Source organism: Eurytemora carolleeae, unplaced genomic scaffold (genome assembly GCF_000591075.1).
Source record: "Eurytemora carolleeae unplaced genomic scaffold, Eaff_2.0 scaffold865, whole genome shotgun sequence".
Taxonomy (NCBI): Eukaryota; Metazoa; Arthropoda; class Copepoda; order Calanoida; family Temoridae; genus Eurytemora; species Eurytemora carolleeae.
The window spans coordinates 130,683-146,749 of record NW_019396760.1 but is presented as its reverse complement, the minus strand read 5'-3'; the positions used below and the strand labels follow the sequence as shown (position 1 = coordinate 146,749).

At 32.6% G+C, this 16,067-nt stretch overlaps 1 protein-coding gene and 1 long non-coding RNA gene across 2 annotated transcripts in view; both read right to left on the bottom strand.

The window, feature by feature from the left end:
- Window positions 1-6,401, bottom strand: part of LOC111708326 (uncharacterized) — a gene marked incomplete at its 3' end in the record, with an annotated part of 9,886 nt that extends 3,485 nt beyond the window's left edge. Inside the window, 5 exon segments of the mRNA XM_023481660.1 lie at window positions 890-965; window positions 1,306-1,336; window positions 2,228-2,287; window positions 2,673-2,893; window positions 4,489-6,401. Coding sequence (XP_023337428.1) covers window positions 890-965; window positions 1,306-1,336; window positions 2,228-2,287; window positions 2,673-2,893; window positions 4,489-5,108 — 1,008 coding nt within the window.
- Window positions 6,402-11,044: 4,643 nt separating this feature from the next.
- LOC111708325 (uncharacterized) lies at window positions 11,045-12,234 on the bottom strand. Its single transcript, XR_002766640.1, has 3 exons — window positions 12,160-12,234; window positions 11,375-11,470; window positions 11,045-11,167 (listed from the first exon to the last, which is right to left on the bottom strand). It is a non-coding gene; the product is annotated as an uncharacterized LOC111708325 (long non-coding RNA).
- Window positions 12,235-16,067: the final 3,833 nt, after the last annotated feature.

Below are 16,067 nucleotides of genomic sequence, written 5' to 3'. Positions count from 1 at the left end.
CTTTCCCCCCCCCCCCCATGGAAAATATCATAAAAATATCATATGGGAACTGTATAATTCCATTTAATGCAATCTCAAATGTTGATTGATTGATAACAAGGCAGAAATTCACCATGTTGTTGTATTTTCTGTATGTAATGATTTATCACTTACATAAATTACAGATAGTTACATTTGATTACAGATAACACTAAAAGTCAATTTTTCCACCCTGTCCCTTTGGGATCAAATATGGAACTATACGGACCCTGCATGTATTAATATTGTGATTGAACTGGATACATTTGTAGTATCAAAATAATTTCAAGCAAAGACGACTACAGCACTCAACGCTGATAGAGTTGCGGCTTCCGCTTGGGGGATCAAGAAATAAATTCTTGTATAATTCTCAGATTAGAAGTTAGGTATTTAGGGTGTATGACATTGGATTGCAAAAATATATGGATTAGAAAATTAGGGTTTGTGGCAAAGACTCAATTCTTTTGTATCGGAAAGTTAACTCAGAGCTGAAAACTTTAGAATGGTGGATACCAAGATCATTGCTTGATCTTCTCTTTTTTTAATCTCCGGATTAAATATGGCTTGTTCTCCTCTTGTTATTAATCTCCAGATTAATTAACAGATCGGGATTAAGGATATCCCATTCTAAAGTTTTCAGCTCAGTATACAGAAAAGAACAACGTGGCATATATTATTCTTGATTGTAAAAGAACAACCTTAATACTTAATTCATTTTACTCTCTATTCATGAAATGTTCTACACTTTAATGTATTACTCAGACTGCATAGTGCATAGTTTTGTACTTTACAGTTTGGTACAAAACTGTGGTGTTTTATTGTTTTCTGTGTGACTTCTTCCAAATGTACTGTATTGTACTGCAAACTGAACCTGCTTAAGTCTCCTGGTTTGCCAGATCCCAGCTGAGCTGACCCATTCATGTTTACGTTTTGAGAAGCAAAGTAATCTAGACAAAAATGAACACCAGTGAGTAGTGACCAATATCTTTGTTTGTAAAACAATGTACTGCAGTTTTTACTATGAAATTAAATCAAATTGAAAATGCTCACCATTCTTGAAGGAATGGAGTAAAATGAAATAAGAAAAATATATCAAACTTACTTTAGACTTTTGCTAAATATTGCTATATAAGGAAACTACGGTTAAAACGGCCAATGCCTAATAATCTTATGCCTTTATCTCTGCAACCTAATAGCGTAAACCTTTGTTAAAGTCATATGAAATTAGGTTGCAAAAAATATGAATGAAAAATTTGAGTTTTTTATTATTCTAAACAATAAATATACCTGACCGTAGATTTGGATTGCACTGTGTATTCTACATAGGAACATCAAGACTATTTATATTTGCTGAACTGTATTCCTTGATTTTAAAGAACTTTTCATGACTATAAATGACAATAATTGTTAAATAAAATTTAAAATCCATGAGGAAAGTATGTCAATGAAAGCTATGAGTAAAATGCTCCCAACTGGTCCGTCACTACAACTTCAACTTTTAACAAATTGAAAGGTTGCTATCACATTTTCCAATTTACATTTGCATAACATAGTCTGTAAGTGTATTGTACCGCTTAGGCTCTAGCTGTTATAAAAATTGATTAACCCATCTTTAGTTAAAAAAGAGTTTAAGATTGGACCAGGATGCATGGGAAAATAGGTGATGATCGGTCCTTGTTTCACACTGGTGGAGATTAGAGTTCGCACTTAATGTTAAAAAAAATCAAGAAGAAGATAGAACTCAACCGTTTGGAAGAAAAGATGTAGAGATATTAAAAATCATCTTGACGTTTGGAGAAAAATATCTAGAACCGTCCTTCAGTAAGGATGGATTGAGTAAGGATGGATTGAGTAAGGATGGATTGAGTAAAGATGGATTGAGTAAAGATCCATTGAGTAAGGATGCATGATTGAGTAAGGATGGATTGAGTAAGGATGGATTGAGTGAGGATGAATTGAGTAAGGATGGATTGAGTAAGGTTGGATTTAGTAATGATGGATTGAGTAAGGATTGAATGATTAAGGATGGATTGAGTAAGGATCGATTGAGTAAGGATGGATTGAGTAAGGATGGATTGAGTAAGGATGGATTGAATAAGGATTGATTGAGTAAGGATGGATTGAATAACTTGAGTAAAAAGTTACAGGCAATGACAACTTCTTGTGCACAATTGATAAAATGAAAAAGATCAAATAAAAATAGCCATTCCTGGAAGAATCAGAATATTCTTGTCTTTTATTGCCTTGTACCCGGTATCTGAACTATTTACTGAAATAGAACAAAATTAGGGCTAAGCTTGTTTAGACTTTTTTCAAGGCGTTTGTTAATGGTTAGTTGAAACTTGTTAAACGTTGTAGGTAGCCGTTTGACATTTAGCTAAAACCAGAATGTTCCATTTATTAACGATATTTTTGTTATCTTTGAAGGTAAAATTGTTAACGAACTCAATTTTAGTAACTGTCTGTAATCTTTAGCGGTGCAGCCAGTCCGCCCTTATCAAGCTGTTAACAGTTATATCTGGAAAACATTCAAAAACATCAAAAGACATAAAATTTATTGCTAAATTTCTGCAATTTTATGATGAAAAATTCAAAAATTATCTATTAAAGATATCTATATTTTCTTGATTTTTATCAAAATATTCTTAACTCACCAATCGGCACCAAATCAAGACAGTCTCCTGTTACTAAAAGCTCAAGGCGCTTTTTTTTCCGCGTGAGAATTTGGAAATGTGTGGTTTGGTTATTTGTGTGTACACTTTCATCCTCGTGGTATAATGGGGATATAAGTTCCATTGTTGTAGTAGTAGTCGTTGTTGTATTAAACTCTTCAGGGTATTCATTTGGTCTTTCTATACGGGTTTCTTTCAGTTCACTAAATTTATATTTAGCTGAAGCCTCATTACACTTAATAGCTACTACTAAAGTACAATAGTACAATAGGTGGCAACAGAGAAATGGACCAATTATACACGACGTCACAAGTGTCAAATATAACAAGGAAAACGAACTTTTCTCACATTTTTCAAGATTAAATAAACGTGTAAAAACAGAAAATACTGAACACATTAAATTGATAAGATAAGAAATTTATTCTAAAATTATCAATACTATTAATAATTTTGTTGGCAACAAAAACGGAGTTGACACTTGTGACGTCAGAATACAGATGTACTGAGAATGTACAAATTCTTAGCTGACATCACTAGAATCTATTTGGTTACTACAAACTACAGAGCCGGAAATTTAAGAGATATTATTGAATGAAACTTCTGAGTGTACAAATTTTAAAAAAGTTTGAATTTTGTATTTAGGATCAAAGCTTGTCAAGTTCTTATCACTCAGAGATGTCCCGGAGGTAGGGCTGGGCACGTTCCTGGTGGAACGATCGTTCTTTCCCTAGAACGAACGGAACGATCAAGAACGATCCCATCGTTCCAAAAAAACGCCTAGAACGTGTTCTTAAAATATTGGAAGGATTAGTAAAAGAACGGAACGGGAATTGCTTGAAAAGAATGGTTAAAATCATTAACGTGTTCTTATTATCAAGAACGCGTTCTAAGTTGGGAATGCATTTTAAATCAGGAATGTGCTCTAGATCCTCTAGAAATAGTTAAAGATTTTTTGATTTAATCATTGCTCAGCCCAGAAATTATCTAAGCTTATTCTATTAACCCTAAATTTAAAATATATAATTTAAATTATTATTTACGGCCGTGAGGAACTTTTTACTAAAAAATAGTATTTTTTTTACTTTTAACTAACTCTTTTCTATAAAAATTTTGTCTTGGATGGACTTGTTCGTTACTATAGAACGGAACGGGGGATGGAAACGTTCTTGATTAAGAACAGAACAAGAGGGTTCTAAAACTAAGAACGCCAAGAACAGAACAGAATGGGAAGACCGTTCTTCTACTCAGAACGGAATGGAACGAGAATGTAACGATAAAAAAAGAGGAACGAGAACGGAACAATTTAGCTGAAGGCCCTCGTTCTAGAACGGAACGGAACGATTTAAAAAAAGTCGGAACGTGCCCAGCCCTACCCGGAGGTGCATTGTGCTTTGCTGAATGCAGTTAATGACCTTTTTATAGTATTGTGACAACTTACAACTTACGAGTAGATATTCAAAAGTAACGCTGGCCCAAATCTGAAGATTATGAAATTGGTTGAAATCAAAATTAAAATAAACAACAAATTTTGGTTTTCAATCAAAGCCTTACTTCCAAGACAACCCATGTTTCATGTAAAGAATTAAAAATTAAGCCATTCAAATAAAATCCAATTTTCTAATACCCATGTTTTACGTATACCTTGAAAAATCAAAGGTATACCCCATAATGTTGCAGAGATATAGTGATTAAAAAATTTGATTTAGGAGCAAAGACTCAATTCCAAAATTGCAATGATTTTTTTTCATTAAAAGCTTTAATAAGGAACATTTTTGATCAGTAAAACAATTCTAATCACCTTCGTAATGAATCTTCCAATCTTATCTCCTCACTCTGCAGAACTATACTCTCAGTGGAAGAAGAAACTTTAGGTTTAAGATGAAATTCATCATCAAGATCCCCTACTGTTTCTCCTGAATTAAATTTGTTTTCTTTCACAAGATCTTTTTGATTGTCGTATTCCAAAATAAGTGTATTGTTCGTATGATAATCATTTTCAGCGGTTATCTCTGTTGTCAGGTTGTCTTTTTTAGCAAGTTTTCTAGATATCATTGATTCTAAATCTAAATCATGACTTGGGATTTCAAACAACTTGTTTTCATCTTTGGTTGAATTTTCAGTATCAGCTACTTCATTAGGGTTACGGATGTCTAGAGTGTAATTGTCATTGATTTGAATCATTTCAAACTCTAAACTAGTGTCCTTCAGTTTTGGGTTATTATCACTATTGTTTTTCGTAAATTCCACTGATCTGATATGTTTTTGATTTGATTCCAAGAAAACCGACGAGTTTCCAAAATTTAATTTGGATGAATCTGAATGCTGGATTAGCTCTGTACTTTTCTGAGTAGTACTCTGAATCTTGAGCAGGAATAATCCCAGCATGAGATTGAAATTCATGATTGGTGATTGGGTCATATCTTTATATTCATTTTATTATTCAACATGAGATAAAAGCTTAACATAAAGTTACAAAATACATGGTTCTTTGCTGTTTATCCTCATCTAACTTTTTAGTTTTTCTCACTTTGTATTTTCTACATTAACTAGATTTATAGTTTTACTTTACATTCTCTATATTAACTAGATTTGTAGTTTTACTTCGTATTCTCTGTATTAACTAGATTTGTAGTTTTACTTTGTATTCTCTATATTAACTAGATTTGTAGTTTTACTTCGTATTTTCTACATTAACTAGATTTGTAGTTTTAATTTGTATTCTCTATATTATCTAGATTTGTAGTTTTAATTTGTATTCTACATATTAGCTAGATTTGTAGTTTTACTTTGTATTTTCTACACTAACTAGATTTGTAGTTTTACTTTGTTTTCTCTATATTAACTAGATTTGTAGTTTTACTTTGTATTCTCCTTATTAACTAAATTTGTAGTTTTACTTTGTGTTCTCTAAAACATTAACTAGATTTGTAGTTTTACTTTGTATTCTTTACATTAACTAAATTTGTAGTTTTACTTTGTATTCTCTACACTAACTTGATTTGTAGTTTTACTTTGTATTCTCTTTATTAACTAGATTTGTAGTTTTACTTTGTATTCTCTATATTAGCTAGATTTGTAGTTTTACTTTGTATTCTCTACATTAACTAGATTTGTAGTTTTACTTTGTATTCTCTTTATTAACTGTATTTTTTCAAAATAAACTTTCTTAAAACTTTCCCTCCTAGGAAAGTAATGTTTACAACTAGACTCTTCTCTGCTCTGTCCTAAACTAAGAATATATAAACAAATTCTGTTTATTCTCTATGAGGATAAATTCACGGAAAACATACTCGTACGCAAATAGATTGTCAAGTACAATAGATGGCAACAGAAAATTCGACCAACTGCGCACAACGTCACAAGTGTCAAATGTAAAAATAAAGACGACATTAGTTGATATGATTTCCAAAAATTAGCTGAGATAAATGTCGTCTTTGTAAGAATAGGTAGAAATTATTTACAGCTCAAAATTACATTGAGTATTTTAACTGTCGTTTGGTGGCTTTAATGTTTTTTATTCTCTGTAGCTTAGTAAACGAAATAGTCCGACTGGAGTATACACATTATATCATCATACACAACAATAGTCTGACTGGAGTATACACATTATATCATCATACACAACAATAGTCTGACTGGAGTATACACATTATATCATCATACACAACAATAGTCTGACTGAAGTATACACATTATATCATCATACACAACAATAGTCTGACTGGAGTATACGCATTATATCACATACACAACAATAGTCTGACTGAAGTATACACATTATATCATCATACACAACAAAAGTAAAAGAACAATAATTAAAATACAAAAATATTTTAAATCATTTATTAAAAAATAAATTGACTTTTTTGTTTGAAATTTCTATTTGCTCGTACGTACACATTGACAATGATAATCAGACTTTTGAGACCGGGTGAGAAAACACAATCCTTCTAAATTTATAAGAAAAAACATATACAATAAGTCACAATAAGCGCAATTTGTTCTCAACTGGTACTGGTCACAGTTAACCCATATATGTCAAGCTTAAACAGTCTTGAGATAGCCTGCAAACAATTTTTGAGACATTACTGATACAACTTTGTGACCTCGTCTTTACTTTTATTTTTAAACGCACCGGTGTGAGAAAAGAACATATATCCGGTTACATATTATAGAAATTCATGACATATTTTTTCCTCTCCTCGATAGCTCGTTATAAAGTGTAGTTGTGATCAAACATTTAAAGGGAGTGACCGGCTATGTAAGGTAGTTGAACTGAGTATGCAGTGTTGTGGAAAACTTCTTTAGGATTCATTTGAGACATATTTCACTTTTTAAAAGTCTGTAAATCCTGAGTTTGAGCGCAAATTCGACGTTCAAAACTCCTGATTTGGGGGTGGATACGCTTTCAGAATTAGTTTTTTTTTAAATTATCAATTAACGACGACATAAAATGTAAAAATATTCTACAATAAACTACAAACGTCATGTTTAGGAACATTTTGAGAAAAAAAATTAATCTTATCATCAAAAATAAGTAATCTTGTTCTTATTAGTTTCTATTATCTCATTATTCTAGTTTCTCGTTATTCGCAAATATGTTTGCAGATTTTCTATAATTCTTATTGAAAAGACGACATTTAAAGAATTTGAAGAAATCTGCGAATAAATTCAAAGAAAATTAGAAATTCAATATAATAATGAAAACGTGATAATCGATTTTAGCATTGATTTATTGACAAATTTCTTTTGTGAAATATGTTCCTATCCATCTAATTAGATTACTGTATAATTTTTACTTTATTTTTCGTTGTCGTTATTTAATAATTAAAAATAAAACTAATTCTGAAAACGTATCCACCCCCAAATCAGGAGTTTTGAACGTCGAATTTGTGCTCAAACTCAGGATTTACAGATCTTTAAAAAGTGAAATATGTCTCAAATGAATCCTAAAGAAGTTTTCCACAACACTGCATACTCAGTTCAATTACCTTACATAGCCGGTCACTCCCTTTAAGATTTCGTTTTTGCAGTTCATTTAGTTTAAATTGGTGCAAGGTACTAATGCAAGGAAGGTTATTTCAGAGGTGTACACATTTTTTGTACTGCAGTGTACTGTCTTTGGGCGGAAAAGTAAACACGAGACGAATGTTACAGCCTGACAAAGAATCCATTTTTACAAAAATAATCTATGAAATATTCTGGTCACAGGAAACTATTATGTGATTTTCAAAAATCATCAAAATTAAATGCTTTTTTCCTCCACGGATACTAAACTAACACTGATGCATCTATTCTTGTTTACAAAGTCCGCCCAGAGAGAACTGGTTTCAATTTGTACGCAGAGTATACGCGACCGCAAGTAACTTTCCTTGCAATACTACCTTGAATTGGTGTAAGTAGGGCTGGGCGTCGTTCCTGGGGAACGATCGTTCTGAAATGGGAAGGAACGGAACGGAACGAAAACTTTCAAAAAGTAGGAACACGTCCAGCTCTAGTTGTAAGAGAGCCCTTTGTCAGCCATAAAAATAATTTAATTTCTTATATCTTATTTTTTTCTTAGATAGTCTATACGTTTAAAATATGAAACTACAGATGTATATAAATACTATTGCTTGTCTGTTTGTTTGTTTGTTTATAAGTATCCAAAAAATGTCAAAACAACTGTACCGATCTGGCTTAATTTTTTTTCAAATGACCCCATTGAAGGTTTATAAAATTTCGAATCTTTTAAATCCACAAAGAAAAAGTTGATAAATCCACGAAACATTTTCTGGCTGAAAATTAATAAATAAATAAAAAAAATATTGTTTGATAATTTAAGAAGAGAAAATGCAGCAATAAATAAAAGTTAAAAACGCAGAATCCCATGCTTAGCTATTTTGCTCTTTTGCTATTTAGCTATTTTGCATGATTCATATACAAGACATATAACAATTTCGTTCTCAATATATAGATAGTATATATTTCAAATATTATATTGTAAAAAAAAGAAATACATTATAATTGTGGTTAAGAAACTGAACGCTAGCCTCCCACTTTAATTTTTAATCACTATCGTTTTGCTATGGTATAAACCTTTGTTGTCTCAAACTAATTGCACAATTAGAATGAATAGTTTAAAATGTCAAATGTCTACTATATCTAGTTGCAAACATACAAAGATTAGCAATTAAGGTTCAGTTCTTTTCTATGATTTTTTATTTATTTATTGCGCTTTTACAAATAGATTATAAAGTACAATAGTTGGCCACAGACAAATGGACCAATTATGCATGATGTCAAAAGTGTCAAATATAACAAGGAAAACGAAATTGTCTCACATTTGTTGTCATGTTTTCCTAGATCAAATAAAAAAGCGTAAAAACAGAAAATAAAGAAAACATAAAATTGCACTTATTTCACTGTAAGATAAGCCCTTTAGTCTAAAATTATCGCTATTATTTTCAATTTTGTCGGACACAAAAACTGAGTTGACACTTGTGACGTAAGAATACAGTTGTACTGAGAGTGTACAAATTCTACGTTGCCAACTATTGTACTAAGAATCTATTTGGGCTTTTACTTAAATCAGAGTTAATCCAATTCTAAATAATCATGTGTGAAATATTAAAAGATTAGTCTTTCTTTTCTTAACAATAAAAAGTTAAATGCTGAGTTTTGAAATTTTTAATGAATGGACTGGGTTAAGCTAATTCTCATAGCATGGGCACTGATATAGTCCCAGGCTACATTTATTGCATAAACCGTGCTGGTTTCTAGACTTTACAAATAGTAATTCAGAATGAACAGTACAGCTGAACTATAATTATATAATTATAAAGTACATGTTGTACCGGCTCGGAGCATGCAATTTTTAAAGTGGATGTAAGATGTATTATTCATTTATAAATTAAGTTTAACTCGTTATATCCATTTAACAGTTCAGAGTTTTGAATATAATAATGATAAACGTAGAATGTACTGCTGTATTCTGACGTCACAAGTGGCAACAGTTTCATATTCATAATAATAATAATAATAATAGTAATAATATTAATATGAAGATAAAAGTTAATTTATTGGGGCAAAAATTTCAATTACAAAAATATTTATAGCCCTGGTCGAAGTAGAGAAAAGAGATATTTATTATTTAGTACAGAAAACTCTGGAATAGGAAGACGACTTTTAGACTTAGATTATGTATTTAAAAAGTCCAATGAGCATGAGACACAGCAATTCTAAGCAGTGTAATCAGAACCATTTAATTTAATAAGTGATTTGATAAGTTATTATGGTACATTATAGGCCGTTAGAGAATTTATGTACTGTACACAATTTTGATCTGGCATACACTATGAATGATTGGGTTAGAAGGCTTAAAACTGGTTTTTGGTCTGTTTTCATTTAAATTAATTAGGATTATGTCGAAACAATAATTATAGTTTCGACATGAGCGGAGGAGTCGAGGGTTTTTGATAATAATTTTAAATAATGAATTAATTTACCTCGAGCTCCATTTTAATTTAATATGTGTAACTTTATAACTCTGACTGTGACAAAGGTTTGACTGAACTGCGACTGGGTTCGAGTCCAGTTTCGGTTGCGTTGTTTATAAATAACCAGTATACACCGAAAATGAGTTCAAAGTATATTACTGAATTTGATGTAGTCCGTCCAGGGTTATAAATCAAGGAAAGTTATTTCATAGGTTTAAACACAAGACGCATGTCTAAGCCTGACATGGGATCCATCTTTCACATAAAAATCAATGAAATATTCTGGTCATAGGAAACTATTATGTTAATTATCAAAATTATCAAAATTTAATGCGTTTAACCTCCTCGGATACTAAAGAACACTGATGCATCTATTCTTGTTTACAAATTCCGCCCAGAGAGAACTGGTTTCGAAATATGTACTCAGAGTATACGCAACTGCAGCTAACTTTCCGTCCACTATAACCTAGGTGTATTCTGAGTACAAGTTTCTCTTACCTTACCTTGCTATAGTAATACTATTTGCTTTGAAAACATCAAACACACTTAAGTATATTTATAATATCGTCTTCCTATTCCACGGCTTAAGTATATTTATAATATCGTCTTCCTATTCCACGGCTTAAGTATATTTATAATATCGTCTTCATATTCCACGGCTTAAGTATATTTATAATATCGTCTTCATATTCCACGGCTTAAGTATATTTATAATATCGTCTTCCTATTCCACGGCTTAAGTATATTTATAATATCGTCTTCCTATTCCATGGCTTAAGTATATTTATAATATCGTCTTCATATTCCACGGCTTAAGTATATTTATAATATCGTCTTCCTATTCCACGGCTTAAGTATATTTATAATATCGTCTTCATATTCCACGGCTTAAGTATATTTATAATATCGTCTTCATATTCCACGGTTTAAAAAGAATTAAGACATCAATGAGGCTGCTTTCTCGTTCGCCAGTTTCACACGAAGAATATCAGATTCAGCCTAAACAAAATATCTATAACAAGAAACGAAAATCGTTTATATTCAACAAAAAATCGCCTAACTTGATATTGCAGAGCCCAAAACTTAAGACAGGGTATGGTTATGAAAACCAGTTTTGAAACCCGGGTTTCGTGCAAGGGGTTAGGCAGTTTTGTAGATATCAATATTATTTAATTTTAGTTTCTAATAATATTAAAAACTATTTACCTTCAGATGAATTCTTGCCAAGGTTTCATTTTGAACCTTAGTTGTGTTTCCAATATCATTCGCCATATTCCTTAGGTTACCTATCATAGCGCTCACCTAAATGCATTAAACAATTTGAACATATTAAACAGATTGTTCACCTTTATATAATACAGGTTTCAGATTTTAACTTTTTTACGAGTTATTTTTATTTACAAAAAATCCAATTATAACAATAAACACTCCGGAACCTTTTGGTGGCCATACTTTTTTACTCAATTTCCAAAACCAAATAACAATTATCTTTATTACTTATGCATGCAAATAATACACCATAAAATCCCGTTTATTTCAAGTACCAGGCCGAATTTTATCCATGACTAGAGCAACCTGTATACAGAACAATAATAGACTATGTTTAAGGCAAACCAAGACAGTACGTCAAGTACCGGGCCGAATTTTATCCATGACTAGAGCTACCTGTACAGAACAATTACAGACTATGTTTAAGGCAAACCAGGACAGTACGTCAAGTACCGGGCCGAATTTTATCCATGACTAGAGCAACCTGTATACAGAACAATAATAGACTATGTTTAAGGCAAACCAGGACAGTACGTCAAGTTAATGATCCCCTTTTAGGGAAATATATATCTTCCAGCTCAAAATTTAACTAAAATAAACGATTTTGGGATTTTAAAGTATTTTTCCAAATAAATTCTTAAAAAATTCTTTTTAAGCTTAAAAAACTAAATGTTGAAAAAAAAACCCGTAAACTGGTTTTCATTCCATTATTCTCCCTCTACCTCATCCATATTCTCCTCCATCTCCTTCTCCCTGGAGTCCTGAGACCGAATTTAATGAATTTGAGCTGTGTTGCTGAACCACCTACTGCCGGCTCAAATTTGAACCACCAATTTAGAATTAAAGATTTTGGAAGGATTTGAATCGATGATTCAAATTTGAGTCGGCGGTTGGCAGTGTTCACATTCATTAAATTCAGTCCCTGTTCCCCGGATATACCCAGAGCTGCAACAAAGCAGTGGTCTGGGTTCAGAGCCTTGGCTTCCGGCAGCTGATCTCCACGTGGCATCTGAGGTTCCGCCCACACTGCGTCGTCTTCTTTAAAACCTCCACCGCGCTTCCAAAACCTGAAGGGCATTCACTAAAATGATTTTTCAATCACAATCTGCAGTGAGAACCAGACAACTGTGTAATGGGGAAATGATATCAAAGAAATAATTACATGTTATATTTGATGTTTTACGCGAAACTTAATCAATAACTTCTTAGGTCTGATTACAATGCCCCATCACTATTTCACATGATCTTTGAACTATTTAAAGTTATTATCTCGATTTTAACAGTTGTCTACCTTTTCCAGAGTTTTAAGATTCGCACTGTTCGTAAATACGTTAAGTGACCTATTTAAATTCAATATTGTATTGACATAGAATTCAAAACAATTAATTCAGAGATTTTGTGGCGTTTTTGATAAGCAGGTTTATTAAAAGTTCTTATTTCAAGCCTTTGCCTTGGAATCATGCCAAAGCATGCAGCATCCATAGCCTTCAAAGCTTTTTCAGCTAAAGCCATATCCTAAAAAGAAAAAGATATCAGCATTAATTTCAAATTAAATCAGATTCTAGGGACAAAAAGGGGAATTAAACTGAATGATAATAAAATTCTTTTTTTCGTGCTTTTGACATTCTTTTCTGAGATAGAATTTTCTTTTTTGTTCGAAAGATTTAAAATGGTAAGAGCTTTTAAAATACTAGAGGTTCCATTCTATTTTTAATTATTTTGTGACAAAAGTATCTAAAGCTTTTAAGAATGCAAAACTATTAGATACTTTTTGAAATTTCAGGAAAGATTACGTAAGACATCTTCAGAATCAAATTAATCCTGGAGAAACATGAAAACCCAAAATTGAATTTTATGCTAGATTAATTGAATTCTTTTTACCATATATATTGTTTGCCGGGTAAAATCAGACAGAGGCGCATTCCGGGGGGGGGGGGGAGCTATTGAAGCATAGCCTTCTCTGGATCAGTAAAAATTATGGTTTGTGAACAGAGCCCCCCCCCCCCTGGAAAGTAAGCAAATATAATGCAACCAGGATGAGCTCAATAACTCGGAATAAGTATAGTTCCATTGATGTAACCCCATCAGTTATCATACGAACCCGGAGCTAAGCTCAGATTGGATAGTTCTATTGATGTAACTCTTTCAGTTCTCATACAAACCCGGAGCTAAGCTCAGATTAAATAGTTTCATTGATGTCACCCCTTCAGTCCTCATACAGACCCGGAGCTAAGCTCAGATTGTAGTCTGGCCTATAAGCATGGCAGCTTATTAGCTCTTTAAATATAGCTATAGGTCGGACAGAAAGTAGAACAGATAATAAACCACCTCGTGTATAGCGTATTCAGATGTTTGGCCCATTTAAAGATGCCATCCTAAAAATCATGCTTTAAACGCGTGGAAAATCCATGCCACCATTGACCTCAAGTTATATTTAATCTAAGACCTATAGGCTTGCCCCACGATGAAGCGTAAATAGGATTTGGCAGAGTAAAGCCAAATCGATCGTAAGTTGCTGACAAAGAATTGAATTGATTCGCCATACTTGGCGGAAGTAAGGCGGAGAGTCCGTCAAAAGTTCCTTTATTCCAATAAGTTTAGTATCAAATATTATCTGTTTTTTTATGCTGTAAATACATTTTATCCTATACTCTGTAGACTTATTCACGTCAGTTTAGGCTTTAACATTTCTTCAACTTTTACCAACTTTCAATTGTAACAATACCCCCCCCCCCCCCTCCTTTAGACAATTCCTGAGTACGCCCCTGAAATGAAGATGATTATCACCTGATTAATTCCATCCACCACCTCCTCCCATCTATCTATAGTCTCCCCCTGGTTCTCCAGAGCAGACATAGTCTTCATTCCAACATCCTTAGCTTCCTCGCACATCTGGCGCATTCGTCTAGACAATTTATCTAAACTGAACTTTTTATTCAGATTAAGATAATATGCAAAGCTAATCTCATTAAATGTCCTAGGTTCTGATTGGTTTATTTCTTATTGGTCAATCTTTTGTCATTTCTGATTGGTCAATCTTTTGTCATTTCTGATTGGTCCATGTTTTGGTATTCTGATTGGTCCGTGTTTTGGTTTTCTGATTGGTCCATGTTTTGGTATTCTGATTGGTCCATGTTTTTCTATTTCTGATTGGTTCATGTTTTGCAATTTCTGATTGGTCCATGTTTTGCTATTTCTGATTGGTCCATGTTTTTCTATTTCTGATTGGTCCAAGTTTTGCTATTTCTGATTTGTCCATGTTTTGCTATTTCTGATTGGTTAATGTTTTGCAATTTCTGATTGGTCCAAGTTTTGTCATCTCTGATTGGTTCATGTTTTCCAATTTTTGATTTGTCCTTGTTTTGCATTTTTACATTATTTGCACTTTCTTACAGACTAGCTGTGAGTTCCCGGCGTTGCCCAGGTTTGAATTATTATTCACCGTTTACCCGCGCTTTGAATTATATCTTGACTAACTAAAGTTTCCGGCTTTGCCCAAGGATTTTGAAAAATGTTCAAAAATGTTTAGCCTTTGTCACCCCTCAGCTTTGTCAAGGAAACAAGTTTTTCTTGTAAAAGTTAACCTTCTCTTTTAGAACAAACTAAGAACATTTCCGGGGTCAAGGTACTAATGCAAGGAAAGTTAATTGCAGTTGCGTATACTCTGCGTACATATTGACACCAGTTCTCTCTGGGCGGAATTTGTAAACAAGAATAGATGCATCAGTGTTCGTTTAGTATCCGAGGGGGTTAAAAGCATTAAATTTTGATAATTTACAAAATAGTTTCCTATGACCAGAATATTTCATTGATTTTTTTATGTGAAAGGTGGATCCCATGTCAGGCTTCGACATCCGTCTAGTGTTTACATTACCGCCCAGAGACAGTACACTGTATGTGATCTTAAATAAAAATTTAAGGCAAATCGATCCAGAAGTTTATGAGTAATAATCGGGGACATCCAAACAAACACTCAAACAGAAATTACCACTTTACAATAGAAAGATAATTTGTTATCGAACCTTGTGGATTCTAAAGTCTCATTTGCAGTTTCGTTTATATTGTAAACAAGAACATCTCTCTCAGTAGCAGTTGGATCTTTCTCCTCTCTCTTCTTTTCTTCTTTTCCCCAAACCATCTTTATCTAGGTCGGAATTCATCAGAGTAGAGATCATCGATTTATGAATTTTTTTTAGAAATCAGCATAAAATTTCAAAGAAAATGATGGATTACATCAAAGAATTATAATTACCTTATACCTTGGATTACATGAACTTTTTTGAAATTTTTATTTTCGGGGCCTTTGTAGTGATGATTCCGATAATAAATCGTCGGATCGCAACGGTATGGACGATCTACAAACTTTTTAAAGGTCATAATGCACAACCCCAGTGGGCGGTTGGCTCAGTTCCAATATTGATGATGCCTAACCTAAAGGAAAATAATGAACTGGGAGGGTACAACTAGTTGTATGAAAATGTGCAAAAGGACTCAAAAGTAAGACCAAACTAATAATCCCCTTCAAGAAAGATGAATGTAACCTAACTATCAAATATCACATATCAAATTTAAAATTGTCTTTGTATTTATCTTTTATAAGAATTATAACTAAAGATGTTTTGTCACTTGA